The sequence below is a fragment of the Martes martes genome (genome assembly GCF_963455335.1).
Source record: "Martes martes genome assembly, chromosome: 4".
NCBI classification, from domain to species: Eukaryota; Metazoa; Chordata; class Mammalia; order Carnivora; family Mustelidae; genus Martes; species Martes martes.
The window spans coordinates 165877426-165895231 of NC_137891.1; the positions used below are offsets into that span (position 1 = coordinate 165877426).

Genomic DNA, 17806 nt, shown 5'->3' on the forward strand with positions numbered 1-17806 from the left:
TGAATGATACATTGGACCAGATGGACCTCATAGATATATACAGAACATTCCACCCTAAAACAACAGAATACTCATTCTTCTCAAGTGCACATGGAACCTTCTCCAGAATAGACCACATACTGGGTCACAAATCAGGGCTCAACCGATACCAAAAGACTGAGATTATTCCCTGCATATTCTCAGATCACAATGCTTTGAAACTGGAGCTCAATCACAAGGAAAAGTTCAGAAGGAACTCAAATACCTGGAAGCTAAAGACCACCTTGCTTAAGAATGCTTGGATCAACCAGGAGATCAAAGAAGAACTTAAACAATTTATGGAAACCAATGAGAACGAAGACACTTCACTCCAAAACCTATGGGATACAGCAAAGGCGGTCCTAAGGGGGAAATTCATAGCCATCCAAGCCTCCCTCAAAAAAATTGAAAAATCCAGAATACACCAGCTGTCTCTACACCTTAAAGAACTGGAGAATCAACAACAAATCAAACCAACTCCACACGTAAGAAGGGAAATAATCAAGATTAGAGCAGAGATCAACGAGGTAGAAACCAGAGATACAGTAGAACGTATCAACGAAACTAGAAGCTGGTTTTTTGAAAGAATCAATAAGATCGAAAAACCATTGGCCACACTAATCCAAAAGAAAAGAGAGAAAGCCCAAATTAATAAAATTATGAATGAAAAGGGAGAGATCACAACTAACACCAAGGAAGTAGAAACAATCATCAGAAGCTATTATCAACAGTTATATGCCAATAAGCTAAGCAACCTAGATGAAATGGATGCATTCCTGGAAAACTATAAACTCCCAAAATTGAACCAGGAAGAAATTGACAACCTGAATAGACCGATATCTAGTAACGAGATTGAAGCAGTGATCAAAAACCTCCCAAAAAACAAGAGCCCAGGACCTGACGGATTCCCTGGGGAATTCTATCAAACTTTCAAAGAAGAAATAATACCTATTCTCCTGAAGCTGTTTCAAAAAATTGAAGCAGAAGGAAAACTTCCAGACTCTTTTTATGAAGCCAGCATTACCCTGATCCCCAAACCAGGCAAAGACCCTACCAAAAAGGAGAATTTCAGACCGATATCACTGATGAATATGGATGCTAAGATTCTCAACAAGATCCTAGCAAACAGGATCCAACAGCACATTAAAAAGATTATCCACCATGACCAGGTGGGATTCATCCCTGGGTTACAAGGATGGTTCAACATTCGCAAATCAATCAATGTGATAGAACAAATCAATAAGAGAAGAGAGAAGAACCACATGATCCTCTCCATTGATGCAGAAAAAGCTTTTGACAAAATCCAGCATCCGTTCCTGATTAAAACGCTTCAAAGTATAGGGATAGAGGGAACATTCCTGAACTTCATCAAATCTATCTATGAAAAACCCACAGCAAATATCATCCTCAATGGGAAAAAGCTTGCAGCCTTCCCATTGAGATCAGGAACACAACAAGGATGCCCACTCTCACCACTCTTGTTCAACATAGTATTAGAAGTCCTAGCAACAGCAATCAGACAACAAAGAGAAATAAAAGGTATCCAAATTGGCAAGGAAGAAGTCAAACTCTCTCTCTTCGCAGATGACATGATTCTTTATATGGAAAACCCGAAAGACTCCACCTCCAAACTACTAGAACTCATACAGCAATTCAGTAATGTAGCAGGATACAAAGTCAATGTCCAGAAATCAGTGGCTTTCTTATACACTAACAATGAAAATACAGAAAGACAAATTAGAGAATCGAATCCATTTACTATAGCACCAAAAACCATAAGATACCTCGGAATAAACCTAACCAAAGAGGTTAAAGATCTGTACTCGAGGAACTACAGAACACTCCTAAAAGAAATTGAAGAAGACACAAAAAGATGGAAGACCATTCCATGCTCTTGGATGGGAAGAATAAACATCGTTAAAATGTCTATACTGCCCAGAGCAATCTATACTTTTAATGCCATTCCAATCAAAATTCCACCAGTATTTTTCAAAGAGCTGGAGAAAATAATACTAAAATTTGTATGGAATCAGAAGAGACCCCGAATTGCTAAGGAAATGTTGAAAAACAAAAATAAAACTGGTGGCATCACGTTACCTGATTTCAAGCTTTACTACAAAGCTGTGATCACCAAGACAGCATGGTACTGGCATAAAAACAGACACATGGACCAGTGGAACAGAGTAGAGAGCCCAGATATGGACCCTCAACTCTATGGTCAAATAATCTTTGACAAAACAGGAAAAAATATCCAGTGGAAAAAAGACAGTCTCTTCAATAAATGGTGCTGGGAAAACTGGACAGCTATATGTAGAAGAATGAAACTTGACCATTCTCTTACACCGTACACAAAGATAAACTCGAAATGGATAAAAGACCTCAACGTGAGACAGGAATCCATCAGAATCCTCGAGGAGAACATAGGGAGTAACCTCTTTGATATCAACCACAGCAACTTCTTTCAAGATATGTCTCCAAAGGCGAAGGAAACAAAGGCAAAGATGAACTTCTGGGACTTCATCAAGATAAAAAGCTTCTGCACAGCAAAAGAAACAGTCATCAAAACAAAGAGGCAACCCACGGAATGGGAGAAGATATTTGCAAATGACAGTACAGATAAAAGGTTGATATCCAGGATCTATAAAGAACTCCTCAAACTCAACACACACAAAACAGATAATCATGTCAAAAAATGGGCAGAATACATGAACAGACACTTCTCCAATGAAGACATACAAATGGCTACCAGACACATGAAAAAATGTTCATCATCACTAGCCATCAGGGAGATTCAAATCAAAACCACATTGAGATACCACCTTACACCAGTTAGAATGGCCAAAATTAGCAAGACAGGAAACAACGTGTGTTGGAGAGGATGTGGAGAAAGGGGAACCCTCTTACACTGTTGGTGGGAATGCAAACTGGTGCAGCCACTTTGGAGAACAGTGTGGAGATTCCTCAGGAAATTAAAAATAGATCTTCCCTATGACCCTGCAATTGCACTGCTGGGTATTTACCCCAAAGATACAGATGTAATGAAAAGAAGGGCCATCTGTACCCCAATGTTTATAGCAGCAATGGCCACGGTCGCCAAACTGTGGAAAGAACCAAGATGCCCTTCAACGGATGAATGGATAAGGAAGATGTGGTCCATATACACTATGGAGTATTATGCCTCCATCAGAAAGGACGAATACCCAACTTTTGTAGCAACATGGACAGGACTGGAAGAGATTATGCTGAGTGAAATAAGTCAAACAGAGAGAGTCAAGTATCATATGGTTTCACTTATTGGTGGAGCATAACAAATAATATAGAGGACAAGGGTAGATGGAGAGGAGAAGGGAGTTGAGGGAAATTGGAAGGGGAGGTGAACCATGAGAGACTATGGACTCTGAAAAACAACCTGAGGGTTTTGAAGGGGCAGGGTGGGAGGGTGGGGGAACCAGGTGGTGGGTATTAGGGAGGGCACAGATTGCATGGAGCACTGGGTGTGGTGAAAAAACAATGAATACTGTTACGCTGAAAATAAATAAAAAAATTGAAAAAAAAAAAAAAGGAAAAGTACACATTGATGACACACTGTATTTCTAGATGAACTGCTTCTTGACTGAAAGAATCTAAGACGCTTTCAAAAAAAAATTTTTATGGAAATTTCAAGCATTCATTAAAGAGAAAATTGTCATACAAAAAAAAAAAAAAAAAGAAAAACAAAGGTGGCAGCATCAAAATTCCAGACTTCAAGCTCTATTACAAAGCTGTCATCATCAAGACAGTATGGTACTAGCACAAAAACAGAAACATAGATCAATGGATTAGAATAGAGAGCCCAGAAATGGACCCTCAACTCTATGGTCAACTGATCTTCAGCAAAGCAGGAAAGAATGTCCAATGGAAAAAAGACAGTCTCTTCAACAAATGGTGTTGGGAACAGACCATGGGACAGACACAAGGGACAGATACATACAGAAGAATGAAACTGGACCATTTCCACACACAAAAATAGACTCAGAATGGATCAAAGTCCTCAATGTGAAACAGGAATCACTCAAAATCCTTGAAGAGAACACAGGCAGCAACCTCTTCGACCTCAGCTGCAGCGACTTCCTCCTAGAAGCATCACCAAAGGTGAGGGAAACAAGGTCAAAAATGAACTATTGGGACTTCATCAAGAAAAAGCTTTTGCACAGCAAATGAAACAGTCAACAAAACTAAAAGACAACAGACAGAATGGGAGAAGATATTTGCAAATGACACATAGATAAAGGGCTAGTATCCAAAATCTATAAAGAACTTATCAAACTCAACACCCAAATAACAAAGAATTCAATCAAGAAATGGGCAGAAGACATGAACAGACATTTCGGTGAAGAAGACATCCAAATGGCCAACAGACATATGAAAAAGTGCTCAACATCACTCGGCATCAGGGAAATAAAAATCAAAACTACAGTGAGATACCATCTCACACCAGTCAGAATGGCTAAAATTAACAAGTCAAAAAATGACACATGTTGGCGAGGATGCAGAAAAAGGGGAACCCTCCTATACTTGGTGGGAATGCAAGCTGGTGCAGCCACTCTGGAAAACAGTATGGAGGTTCCTCAAAAAGTTGAAAATAGAGATACCCTACAACACAGCAATCCCACTATTGGGTATTTAACCTATAGATACAAACATAGTGATCTGAAGGGGGTACATGCACCCAAATGTTTATAGCAGCAATGTCCACAATAGCCAAACTATGGAAAGAACCTAGATGTCCATCAACAGATCAATGGATAAAGAAGAGTGGTATATATACACAATGGAATACTATGCAGCCATCAAAAAACCCGCAAAATGTTGCCATTTGCAATGACGTGGGTGGAACTAGAGGGTATTATGCTAAACAAAATAAGTCAGTGAGAGAAAGATAATTTTCATATGATCTTTCTGATATGGGGAATTTGAGAGGCAGGGCAGGGGGTTATGGGGGGTAGGGAGGGAGAAAATGAAACAAGATGGGACCAGGGAGGGAGACAAATCATAAGATACTATTAATCTCAGGAAACAAACTGAGGGTTGCTGGGGGATAGAGTGGAGGGATAGGGTGGCTTGGTGATAGACATTGGGGAGGGTATGTGTTATGGTGAATGCTGTGAATTGTGTAAGACTGATGATTCACTGACCTGTATCCCTGAAGCAAATAATACATTATATGTTAATAAAAAAAAAAAAACAGTTGGATTCTGGAAGGCTTGGTACACAGAGTGCTACGTATCCATGGGCAACCCAAAGTCTGTGAGATGAGGCCAGAGGTGGAATTGATGGTGATGTAAGTACATGGAGAACCTAATAGACAAAATTAAGAGACCATTATATCCTTTCTTTTCTAAAATAAAAAAGATACTCATTATTATGTTAAAAAAAGTCATTGAGAAGTCCCTCATTAGAAATAAATTGCAGTTGGGTTTATACATCAACCTATGAATCTGGTCAGATCTAAGGACCCTCATAGTGCTCGTGACTTTCCAAAACTCAAAAGCTCAGCCTAATCTGTGGGCATTCACCAGATTTCTGTTCCCCTTTCTCCACAAGAGGTCCCAGCTGGGTGGCCAGCTGGTCCCCTAGAGGGTGTCTCTCTCACCTTCTTTAGCACCATAATTCTCAAAACTGTTGTTTGTAATACTAAACCACGTAAAAGGACAAAGTGACCTGCCTATCCACCTATTCTTATTAATACAGTTTTAAACCTCTCAAGAAAAACCATTTCGCCTCCTTCCTTTACACCAAACAAAGACTTAGCCATAAAATTTCGGTTTAGAGTAATCACATCCTGAATCAATGGCTTCTGTTCTGAGTTAAAAAGAGAGAGAGAGAGAGAGTCCTCTAACATGTTCATTTTAATTTTAAAAATGCTATTTTAAATGGTAGGGAGCCTTTTAATTCTCCACTCTGGGTTATAAAAAAATAATAGATAGGCAGAAATGTGTTATTAAAGCTATTTTTCTTGGCGTTCTGGTAATTTAATAAACTGCTGAAGCTAAGCCTTGAGACTTTATGATGCAGCAAGAAGACGACTTGTCTGTTGATTAATAGTTTCTGATCATCCCCCACCCAACCCCCCTGCCTCCTGGGATGATTCCTGAAGGACAGCGGGTGATTTCTGAGGAGTGGAGATTTGGAGAAACGTTGTACAAAAATGTCTTGTTCAAGGAAGTGTAATCTCTTGGAACACCCATATACCCTACTCTAGGACTCAGGGCGTTAGGGAGCTGGTTGAGGTGAGTCCCAGAAGCTAAATCTTAAGGTGGTCACTCATATATCTGACCACTTCAGAGCATTTCATCAATGTCAAGATCACTGGGGAACGTCGGAGTCTGCTCAGGCTGCCATGACAAAACACCAGAGACTGGGTGGCTTAAATGACAGATCTCTATTTCTCAGACATCCAGAGGCTGGGAAGCCTAAGTTCACAGTGCCATCAAGGTGGGTTTCATTCTGAGACCTCTTCCTTTCGGTGGTTGGAAGCTGTAGTCTCACTGTGGGCTCATATGACCTCTACTTTGTGTGCATGCCGAGAAAGAGAGCAAGTTCTCTGGTGTCTCTTCAAGCATGGGCACAAATCCCATCATGAGGGCCTCCCCTTCATGACCTCAACTAACCCTAATTACCTCCCTAAGGCTTTATTTCTAAATAGCATCACATTGGAGGTTGGGGCTTCAACATATGAATTTGTGGGTGTCACAAACATTCAGTCCATAACAGGGTGTTGAGTTATTAAGTCATTACTTGGCTTCAAAACACATTCCAAAAGATCCTGAAGATCTGCAAACCACTTTTCTGCTTTGCATGCCAGCTCTCTCTTAGACTCCATGAGAAGGAGTAATAGAGGGAGCCCCAAGGCTGGAGGAGGTAGAAGGGCCTGTTCATTCTTGTTTGGCTCCAATTCTGGTCAGCATTACCCAGCAATGACAATGTTTTCCATTAGCAACCATGTACCTAGGTTGCCATTTTCCCAGCACTTACAGAACAAGCCTTGCTGTGCCTTCTTAGAACATCAATACCAGTAAGCTGATGCCTCCTCCTGCAAGGTCTGCATTTCTGCCTCAAGGAGCTCTTCCTCTGAACTCAGACACCAATGCTGGCCAAACAGGGAGTTCCACACTCTGCTTTCTGCAGTTGCTATTTCTGTGTTAACCTTCAATCTTTTTTTCTTCTTTTTAAGGTTTTTAATAGTTAAAATTACTTACTTATATCAAATTCTATTAAAATAACTGAAGTGGCTTTGTCTCCTTTCTGGGCTGGGCCCTAACTTGATGGTAGAAACTTGGCCTCACTCCCTTGATAAAAAGATGCAATCCCCTATAATGTACATCGACTACTTTTGCATTCTCTAGGCCTGCTTTTCTCCTTGTAAAGTGGAGCAACTGGTGAATACATTTCATGTATGAGACTGACCACACTAAGTCAATTTTCTCCTTCTCTTTCTGGGAACTGCTAGGTTGTATGACTGTGACAAGGAAAACCTTCTTGATGGAAATTTTTCTTTCTTTATAGTCAGCTAGCTCTGTGATGGCAGAGAATATGATTGTCCAACTATGTAACTCAGCACCTGGATCAGTGTGCAAGGCACTAGGGAGGTAGTCAGTAAATTCTAAGTGGTGATTGAGTAAATGGATGGATAGATGGATGGATGGATGGATGGATGGGGAATAGATGGGTGGGTAGATGGGTGGAAAGTTGACATTAACTGAACTCAAAAACATTTAATAATAGAACAAAAAAATCCCTTTTGAAGAAATGGTGTTACTTCATTTTTGAGTATGTGAATTAGGATTAGGTTTGGCTATGGAGGAAAAAAACCTAAATAATGGTGGTTTTTAAAAGGTGTTCATTTTCCTCTCACATAAGCAAAGTCTGGGAATAGACATGCCAGGGCTGACCTGGCACCTCCATTATTAAAGGCTCTACCTATCAACTTCATCCTGTAGCTTTGACCTCCAGAAATCACACAAAACACTTTGCCTACATCTCCTTTTGCTAGAACGAAGTCACATATTCTGGGTGGCCATGTGCTAATCTGAAAAGTGATTTTCTATTACTGAGGAAGAAGGGGGAGATGTGGGGTTGGTGCCAAATGGAAATCCTGTCATACAGAGGAATGAATAACACAAAGGCACCATGGGATGCCTTCCCCATGAGGGAGCCTTGGGGAACCTGAAGTCCTGGAGTTTCAAGGCTGACACTTCATTTTGGGATTTTCCTCCACATTTCTAGATAATTATGGGAATTCCACTCTCTGGAATCATCCATTTTAGGTATTACATAATGACTTCCTCTTATGGTTAAGTGAGGATTTTAGCTTTATTCACACCTCTCTTTTCCCCTCCATCCTTCCACTACAGTTATAACACAATTTTTGGTGAAGTGTATAATTGAGCTTTTTATTACTATGACCACATAAATATTGTCCACTCCCAAGTTAAAATTGTTTCATTTTTCACTTTATAGCTAAGTCTCCTCACCACCCCACCTCACCCCCCCCCCCACCGCCAACCGCTATAAAACAACTCTCAGTACAACGTTCCACATGGTCAACTCTGTCAGGATAATCTGGTGTTCTCTTTTTCCCCAGCCCCTCAGACCCCTCGTGGACATGCCTCCTCTCTTAGGTCTCCAGCTTCCTGCTGCTGTCTGGACTGGTGGCAGTGATTTCCCAGGCTCTGCCCCATGGTTCTTAGCTGAGACCTTCCTCTCTCACCACCTCGGATGCCTCCTTAGCCTCCCTCCTGCTCACATTCCATTGGCTACCTGCTTCCCAGATTCTGGATCCTCTTTTTTGGCTTACCCACTTGTCTTATTGGAGCACATCCTCCCTTAATTTATTGACAAGTGTGTAAGGAGGTAATATTTTTGAGACTTTGCATGTCTAAAACCACCTCCTTTCTACCTGTATGATAAAAACTGAGTTTTAAAATTCTAGGTCAAAAATCATTTCCAACCAAAGTGATGACAACTTTGTCCTGGTATCTTCTAGGTTCACCATGCTACTGTTGAGGAATCCAATGCCATTCTGATTCTTGCACATGTGTATGTGATTGGGCTTTTCTGAAATTATTAGCATCCTGCCTTTATCCCTGGTATTCTGAAATTTTACAGTGATATGACTTGGGATAGTTCTTTTTAATTCCTTTTGCTCAGCACCAGTCTGGACCATTTTATCTGGGCAATTTTCTTGTGTCTTTCTGTTAGTACCACCCTCCCCTCTATCTTCGTTATTCTGCGTAGAACTCTTGTTAGGCAGATATCTGGTGTCCTGGACTGATCCTCTCATTTTCCCATGTTTTACCTCCTATAATCCATCCTTGTGTATTTTTTTAGTTCTTTTTTCCATGAGATCTTTCTGATGTTAGCTTCCAACTCTCTTCACTGAAAAACATCAACTACCACTGTTTTAATTTCAAAAGCACTTTCTTGTTCTGATTTTTAAAAATAAGTATATGGCATATTGTCTTTTTTTTTAATGTACTATCTTATCTCCCTGAGAATATTATGGTCTCTCTTTTTTTGGTTTCACTTTACCTTTGTTCTGATTTATTTCTTTCTTGTTGGAGATTGTCCATTCCTATTAACTATTTTCCATCTGGACTCTCAGCTCCACAATCCTTATGTATGGTCTCCAAGTTTCCCCGGAGAAAATGCCTCCAGTCTTCTATAGAACTGTCCATGGCCCCTCTCTTTGTGAGGCTGGGATAGAAGCTACCTCCTACATCACCTCCTCACTTTCATCCCTCTCCAGCCCCACTTTCTTCCATGGTGTCCGGCACCCAGCACCTCCTGAGACCTTCAGGACTCTACAGGAGGAATTGTTTGCTTCTTGTCTCCTTCAGCAGGCAGCTCAACACGATCTTCCCTTGCTCCACTGAGGTGTTTACCATTCCCCTATCCCATTTCCAACTTTGTAGATAGTGGATGGGATTGCTGGCTTCTCCTAGTTTCACTGAGAATGGAGTTTGTATGGATTTTCTTGCTCTCTTTCTTATTTGGGGGGCAATTCCAAGAGAAGAGGGACAGAAATATCTTCACCATTGTAAAACCGCAAGTCTGCATTAAATAGGCATTAAATCTATATTAAGTCTACATTATCTTTTAATCCCCACAACTATTAACATGGTCATTAATAAAGCTGAGGTTTAAAGAGATTGAGTTCTCTGCTCAAGGTCAACATTAGAAAGTGGCTTAGAACCCAGGTCTGGCCAAGGGCAAGTCAATGCTTTCTCTCTTACTCCCTCCTGCCTCCAAACAGTCTGAGATCAAGAGAGGGTAGTAAACTGTGGTCCAGCCTGTGCTTAATACCTGGAGAGACAATGTGAGGAAGACTTTCAGGAAAGAAAAGGGCTCTTGAATTTGTCAGAATTTCTAGGTGATTAATGTCTCTCTCAGAGACCATGGAGAATCTAGGCTCTTGGCCAAGGAAATCAATAAAAAAAATAAATAAAATATACTAGAAATAGGGTACAGCCTTGGGGGCAGGAGCTAAAGAACTTGGGGAGAATCCATGGATCAGACCATGGAGAAAGAGAGAGGGCCTAAGTCCTAAGAAAATTTAGAGGAGAAATTGATTTCCAGGTTCCCAGAAGGAAAGGTCAGTGAGGCCAATGGTGTCATACTGTGAGAGCAGGAGAAATGCTCCTGTGGGCACAGGACTAAAGCTGGTCCTGAGACATCAGTGATTTCTAGACTCAAGGCTGTCATTGGTATCAGGACTGGATTAGTCAGGGTGGGGTTGAGCTTTCAGATAACTAATAGAATTGGTAATAGAGCAACTTAGAACTGATAGTGTTGGTCCATCTTTTATGTGCCTAACTCATTTTTTTTTTTTGACTCAAGAGTAGGTCTTACATTAACTTGCTGTTTAGTTTCATCTTGTTAGAATCTGTCAAAGGCTGACACATGGGTTTCATGTCACAGACCATCCCTGATCAGTGATGGCTGCCTGGACCACCATGGGGAGAACAATTCTATGGCTTTGCAGAGGCTCAGGGAACTGCAGCTTAGTGATGCGTGCCATGGGTGTAAGAGAGTTTACCACATGCTATTACCAATTGAGGCCATCTCCTCCCCCCAGATTTGTGTCCTCCGCACATGTGGTCAGGATGCTTTCAACAACCTTATTCAAGTCACTGATAAAAGTTGGTTGAGATAGATCCAAGGGCAGTGCTATCACTCACAGTTTTGAGATTGGCCTGGAGCTTGGCATTGATATACAATCTTTGGATATATTCTACCACATTCCAGACTGTTTTTGGAATTGATTCCCAGGTCACATTTTCCCAACTTGTGTCCAAGAGAGATTTTTTCCCTATAAAGCAGCCCCCTGAGGAGGGTGCTTTCCTTCTATGTCCACTCCTGTGATACAGGAACTGGGATGCTGAGAAGTGAGCAGGTCACAAAAGAGAAGAGGTTAGCCCTTACATTTACGACCTCTAGGGTCCCGTATTTATGCAGCAGCGATATGAGGACTCCAGCCTGTTGTCTCGTGTCATGTCCTGGGTTAATGCTGTGTCTCATGCATGGGGGAAATGAGAAGTGAAAATGACACAGAGCATGACAAAAATAAGCAGGCACACTCCATTTCAAGCAGCTCACACTTTTATCATAAAATACAAACTTTCTAAAATTAAGTGTCTTACTTCTATTTTACCAACAACAACAAAAACAAAAATCACTCATGTCGGCTAACTACAGGTGCATATGTGGTTGAGCAGATGAGTATGACTATGAGGGAGGTGCGTGTGTGGTGTGCAGCATGTGGTGTGTGTGAGAGGGGCTGTGTGTGTGAGAGAGTTGGTCAATAGTTGAGTCTGGTCTTGCTGTTTTCTGTCTGTGACCTGGTTGGAACCTTGGCTTTCCAAACCTCAGGCCACATTATTACAGAATCCAGAGTTCCAGAGCACTTAGCCCTCACCCAAGGGCTAAGGTAGGAGGAGGGAGGAGAGAAGATCATCTAAAAATTTATGCCATTCCCACTGGAGGAAAAATATGGGCTGTTCATCACAGGCCCGCCAGCCGTCGAGCCAAACCTGGAAGAGAAAGAAGACAGACGTTGTGATGGAACTCCTGATGTTAGCAGAGATATTAGGGAAAGTACTAAGTTAATTTTGTGGCTGTCATGAACTAGAAAGATCATGACAGGCGTGGAGGCTAAATGCTTTAGCATAATAAAAAAAGCTTTGGCTCTGGAAAAATAAAATATTAAAATGATACAATTGGAGGACAATAAAGAGCTTCTTCTGTCACTTCCTTAGGAAAAGGAGCCCTTGGCAGCCTGTAGGGACTGCCTCTACGGGCCCAGTGTTCTCTCTATCTCCAGGACCACACAGTAGGGAGCCTCTCTGGATCTGAGCCCCTTACCTATGGGCCTAAAGCCATTCTACCTGCCTGGGAGAACCAGGTATGTCCTTCAGGAATTCCACAACATCACAGAACTCAGGGCCATGTCCCAGTGTGAGATCCCAGACTCTAGACAATTCCAGGGCTCCCTCTCCCCTTATCAGCTAAGTCAGGTTCCCCATTTAAATACCAGTGCGAGGAATAAGCATTGAGACATCACTGCATGCCTGGAACTTTGCTTAGATCCTCAAGGAAGGAAAAGCTGAGAGCATTTGAGCCTCACCTTCTAAGCATAGAAATGTGCACACTTCTGCTTTTTACCCCTGGCACCACTGCTGTTCATACTTCAAAAGAGAGTTCAAAAGCCATCTCCTCTGTGACCTCTTCCCTGACCTCTCCAGATGGAATCATTTACTCACACTTCTGGGATCCTACAGCAATTTCTCCACCCATCTGCTAGGATATTTTGAATGAATGGGAACAGAGCTCAGTACAAATCGCAACAGGGCAAATGGCTAGATTTAGTCTAATCCAGGGATTCTCGGCCCCTTTTCAGCTGGGCAGATGCATGTTACAGAAGATGTTCACGTTCACGACACCCTCCCATGAAATAATGAAACAAAAAAAGGGAGGGGGTGGGGGAGGGAAACCACCACATTAATTTGTAATGCCTCAGCCGGTATGGTATCCATCGCTCACTGTTAAGTGTCATGGGCAAGCTAGGCTTTGGGTTGGTTTGATTCCCTTTTCATTAAATAAATTCCAGGAGGGCAGGGACATTATCTGAACGGTTTGCCGCTTTATGCCCAGGGCCCAGCTCAGGACCTGGCACAAGGCAGGTGCCTTGTAAACAAGTATCCTGGCTGTAACCCCATCTCTTCTTCCCTCTTCTGGAACTCATATTGGAAAAAAACTGATTGAAAGTCATGTTAATACAGGGATACCCTGGATTCCGGTCTGATTTACAAAATAAAAACTGGAACCCATACTTCAGCATTTAATAATTTTTGGTAACAAATTACTCAGGACACACCTCATATCTGATTGCCATGCCCCACGCATCTAGGCCATTCAGGTTGGGAGTTCCTGATGGGTTCCCCTGCCAAGGACATGGTCTAGACAGGATGTCCACTAGAGGGCCAGGAGGAGAGGCAACTCCGTGGACTAGAGTTATCAAGGAATGCTTCCTGGAGGAAGAGGAAAAGCTGGAACTCACCTGAGCATGGCGAACTGTCCTGGTTTGCCTGCAACAGTTTCTACATTGGCATTTGTGGGGTGATTATTATTTGTGCTCCTTTCCACTCTCAAACTTGTCATTGTTTGGAAGATAAATTGCATGATTATCCTGCCCCATGAATGTACGCAATTGATTTGGCAGAGGGAGGGGAAGGCTTGGGGCCCCCTCCCTGACAGCCACAGGCTCCTTCCTCTCCCTCTTCGTATAGTTTAGTTTCTTGGTTTGCTCTTTGCTCCTGACCCTGCTTGTCTCCCAGGCTACACTCCTCCCCAGTGCCCTTGCATGCTTCCTGCCCAATGCAGCCTCTGCTAGACCTGTTCCACCCACAGAACTGGGAACCCTGGACACCACTGCCATACTCCATACTCACTGGGTCCCAGCCAGCGATGCCCACATCGCTCTGTGGTCCCTTCCCACACTCGCCTATTTCTTCTCTCACTTCACTAACACTCCCTCTTGGATCCTCTGCTGGGTCCTCCACATTTCCCCAAGCTCCCTACATGTAGGAGCCCCAGGGCTCAGTCTTTGGGCCTCATCTCTTCTCCATGCACACATGCTCCCTGGGCCATCTCATTCCATCCCGTGCCTTTAAATACCATCTATAGGCTAATGACTCCCAAATGTACATTGCCAGCCCCAGCCTCTCCTCTGAGCCCCAGACTCACATATCCACCTTCCTAGCAACAACCCCACTCATACGTTTAATGGGCATCTCCAACTTTGCATATCCAAAACCAAACCCCATCAACAGACCCTTCGCTAGTCATCTTGACCTTAGTATTTTGTTTATTTTTTTTATTTTAAAGATTTTACTTATTTATTTGAGAGAGTGAGCGAGAGAGTGAGCAGGAGCGAGCACAAGCGGGATTAGAGGCAGAGGGAGCAGCAGACTCCATACCAAGCAGGGAGCCCGACTCGGGGCTCAAACCCTGGACTCCAGGATCATGACCTGAGCTGAAGGCAGACTCTTAACCAACTGAGTCCCTAGGTGTCCTTGACCTTAGTATTTTGGCATTGTCACTTGTTCAAATAAAACGTTGAAGAATCATGCTTGACTTTTCTCCTTTCCCGCCATCAAGTCCTGTCAATTGACCAAGAAAATAAATACTCCAGATTTTTTCACTTATCTCCTTCCCACAGTCTCTGCCCTAGTCTACACTGCCAGCACCTCTTTAAGATTTATTTATTTGTTTATTTTAGGGAGAAGTGGGGGAGGAGCAGAAGGAGAGGGGCAAAGGGGGAGGGAGAAGGACAAGCAGATGCTGCACCAATCAGGGAGCCTAACGCAGGACTCAACACAGGGCTCAATCCCACCACCCTGAGACCAGGACCTGAGACCTGAGCTGAAACCAAGTGTCGGATGCTCGGCTGATTGTGCCCCCTGGGGGCCCCCCACCAGCACCTCTTTATCCCATAGCTGTCAGGGCTCCTATCCTGGGTCCCTGCATCAGCTCTTGCCCTGTGGTCCAGGCTCTGTACATTGGCCAACGTCACCTTCTTTAGACAGAGAATTAGAACATGTCCTCAGCAGTGTAAAAGCTATAATAGCTCCCCACTGTGCTTAAAAGAAAACGCCTCACCATGCCCACCAGGTCCTATCTAGTTTGGCCCTGCTTCCTCTCTGATTTCAATTCCACCCACTCCCTCTCCTACTCACCGTGCTCTGGCTACGTTCCCCACCTCAGGGACACTGCCCAGAGTGCTCCTCACCCAAATCTGTCGTCTCATTTCATTCAGATCTCAGCTCGGGAGACATCCCTTCATTCTCTCACTCCTTACCCCCCACACCTGATGCGTGTGTGGCTTGTTTATTTCCTTACTGTGTATTTCTTCCCCTGGAATGAGAGAAGGAAGTTCCTTCCCTCCAGGAAACGCTGCCTAGAACAAATAATCCTTTTGGGGGACATGGGCCTGCACGCCCCCCTTGCCTCACTTTTCTGATTTCCTGACCTTCTCAACCTCTTGGGCCACAAGCCCACCCTGCTGACCACTCCTCTCCCATGTCACTGACCTCCTGTGCCCACCATGTCTCCGGCAGACCCCAGGCTCTCTCCCACTCCCCAGACAGCTCCTTTCTCAGCCCCTTGACCACGCTTTTCCTCTCTCTGCCCCTCTGCAGGCAGCCAGAGACAGGTATGGACCCTCCGCTCTTCAGCTCCCCATCAGTGCTTCGCACCTGCTGACTGATGAGACTTGCGGCCACACCCCCTCCCCCGCACAACCAGTTCTGGCTTCTGCAGTCTCGCCTCCCTCGGGCCCGGTGTCATGGTGTGGAATGGGGCTTGTTGGGGACGGGTCTTGATTCCACTGCTGTCTCGTATAGTCGCACCCCCAAGGGAGGCGAGAACCTCTGCTACAGACCCTCCAGTCCCCTCCAGGCTGCACCCTGTCTTGCCTCCTATTTCCTCCCCTCCAGCCCATCCGTGCACTCCAGGCTGCACCCATCTGCATTGGATCCCAGGCCTACCAGTCAGAGTCTTTAATAGCCAAGCCCAACCTCCCTTTCTAATCCTATTTTCCACCTTTTTCGGGGATAAATCGAATACTTCAAGCAGACGCCTTTGTTCCCCAGGCCTTAAGCTTGCTGCACACCTTCCCATCTGAGGGATGGACCCTCCTCCAGCTGCTGCTCCTCGAAACCTCCCCGCCCTGTGGACCCCCTGCACACCACCCAGCAGGGGTGCTCCCTCTGTCCTTGGGCCATGCTCCCTCTGGAGCTAGCGGGACGGGGACATATTGCTATTTGTGGGATGGGGTGACTCGGGGAGATCCTGGGATCCAGGCTGTCTCTCGTCTCTATTCTTTCTCCCAGAACAAGGTTGTGCCCACATCTTGTCCCCTTTCAGTCTCTGAAGGGAAGGACCCTGTCCTAGGCATCTGTGGGTCCCCACAGGCTACATTCATATTAACCACATGAACTAGCACAGAGCTTTCCGGGGGGGGGGGGTTGGATGAAATGCACCCTGATAACCTGCACAGGAAAAGGGAAGAAAAGAGGGGGAAGGAGAAAAGAAAGAAGGGGGGGAGGGAAGGAAAGGAAAAAAAGGATAGAAAAGGGGTCGTGGATTTCATGTTCAAATAACACTATCGACCACCCCCGTGAACATTTTCTATGCACCTTGGGAAATTAAATAGTCTGACAATTCCAACGGTTAAGAAACCTGTTTATCTTTGTTTCTCACAGCTTTGCCCAAACAGATCTGACTCTGGAAACCTTTTTCTAACATGTAATCCTCTCACAAGGCATTCAGGGGAAACACTGAAAAGATGAGAGTTTGGGGAGACCTAGGTGACGTCACACTGAGGGTCTGTGACGGGGAGGTGGACAGGAAGGGAATCCCTGTCAGGCTGGGGAATTTGTCTCTCACCCTATCAGCTCAGTTCCTCAAACTGGGGCACAGCTTCCCCAGGGTGTGTGAGGCTCAGGTCTTCAGGAGGGACGCGGCCTGCCTCTCGGAGCATGAATATGAGTTGAAGATTGGGTGGGTGGGAATGAGCGACCGTATGCTCTTCTATCGAGACAAGGAACATTAATTTATGGCTGACCAGCACGTAAAATGTGTGTGGAATTTTCAGCTAAGATGCTGAGTTTGTGTTGGCTGCCTGCTGCGAAGTCCCTGTCCTCTGCTGTTTGGGGCCCTTTGGTGGGAAAGCATGAGCAGCCGTGATAAGCCCGGGAAGCCCTTTCCACGGGGCCTGTTACAAAGTCAATGGGATGTTGGAGAGATTAGCCTGGGAAGGAGCTCAGGGTGCAGTAAGGGGAGCCGGGGGAGGGAGCTGTAAGAAGATTACTCAGCCGTGTCCTGTTGTAAACCAATCAAACGGGCAAAGGCAGATGGGTCATGCTCCGTCACCTGCCACCTGCTAGAGACAGTGTACCTGCCGTCCACGGCCAACTAGTGTGCCTACGTTTCTGCAGCCAGACTGTGGGGCCCCAGCCCCATCGTGGGCCTACAACGGGGGCCCAGCAAACCCTGGGCCAGCCTCACCTCCATACCAGGGCTCTCCAGGACACACAGAGCCTCCGACCGGCACAGGTCCCCTCCCTCCCCTCAGCCACGGAACATACGCACAGAGAACGCACCAGTGAGGCCCACCCGGCATGCTCCCCTCCCTGCCCTCCCTGGCAGATTTCGGGATCCAGGGTGGACTTACAGTGTGAGTTGAGGA

At 44.5% G+C, this 17806-nt stretch overlaps 1 protein-coding gene across 1 annotated transcript in view; it reads right to left on the reverse strand.

Moving 5' to 3' along the window:
* Positions 1-11643: 11643 nt before the first annotated feature.
* Positions 11644-17806, reverse strand: part of LOC308342270 (uncharacterized protein C1orf94) — a gene marked incomplete at its 5' end in the record, with an annotated part of 39653 nt that continues 33490 nt past the window's right edge. The window contains one exon of the mRNA XM_080802591.1: positions 11644-12089. Coding sequence (XP_080658717.1) covers positions 12014-12089 — 76 coding nt within the window. The 3' untranslated portion in view covers positions 11644-12013. The remainder of the gene's footprint in view (positions 12090-17806) is intronic.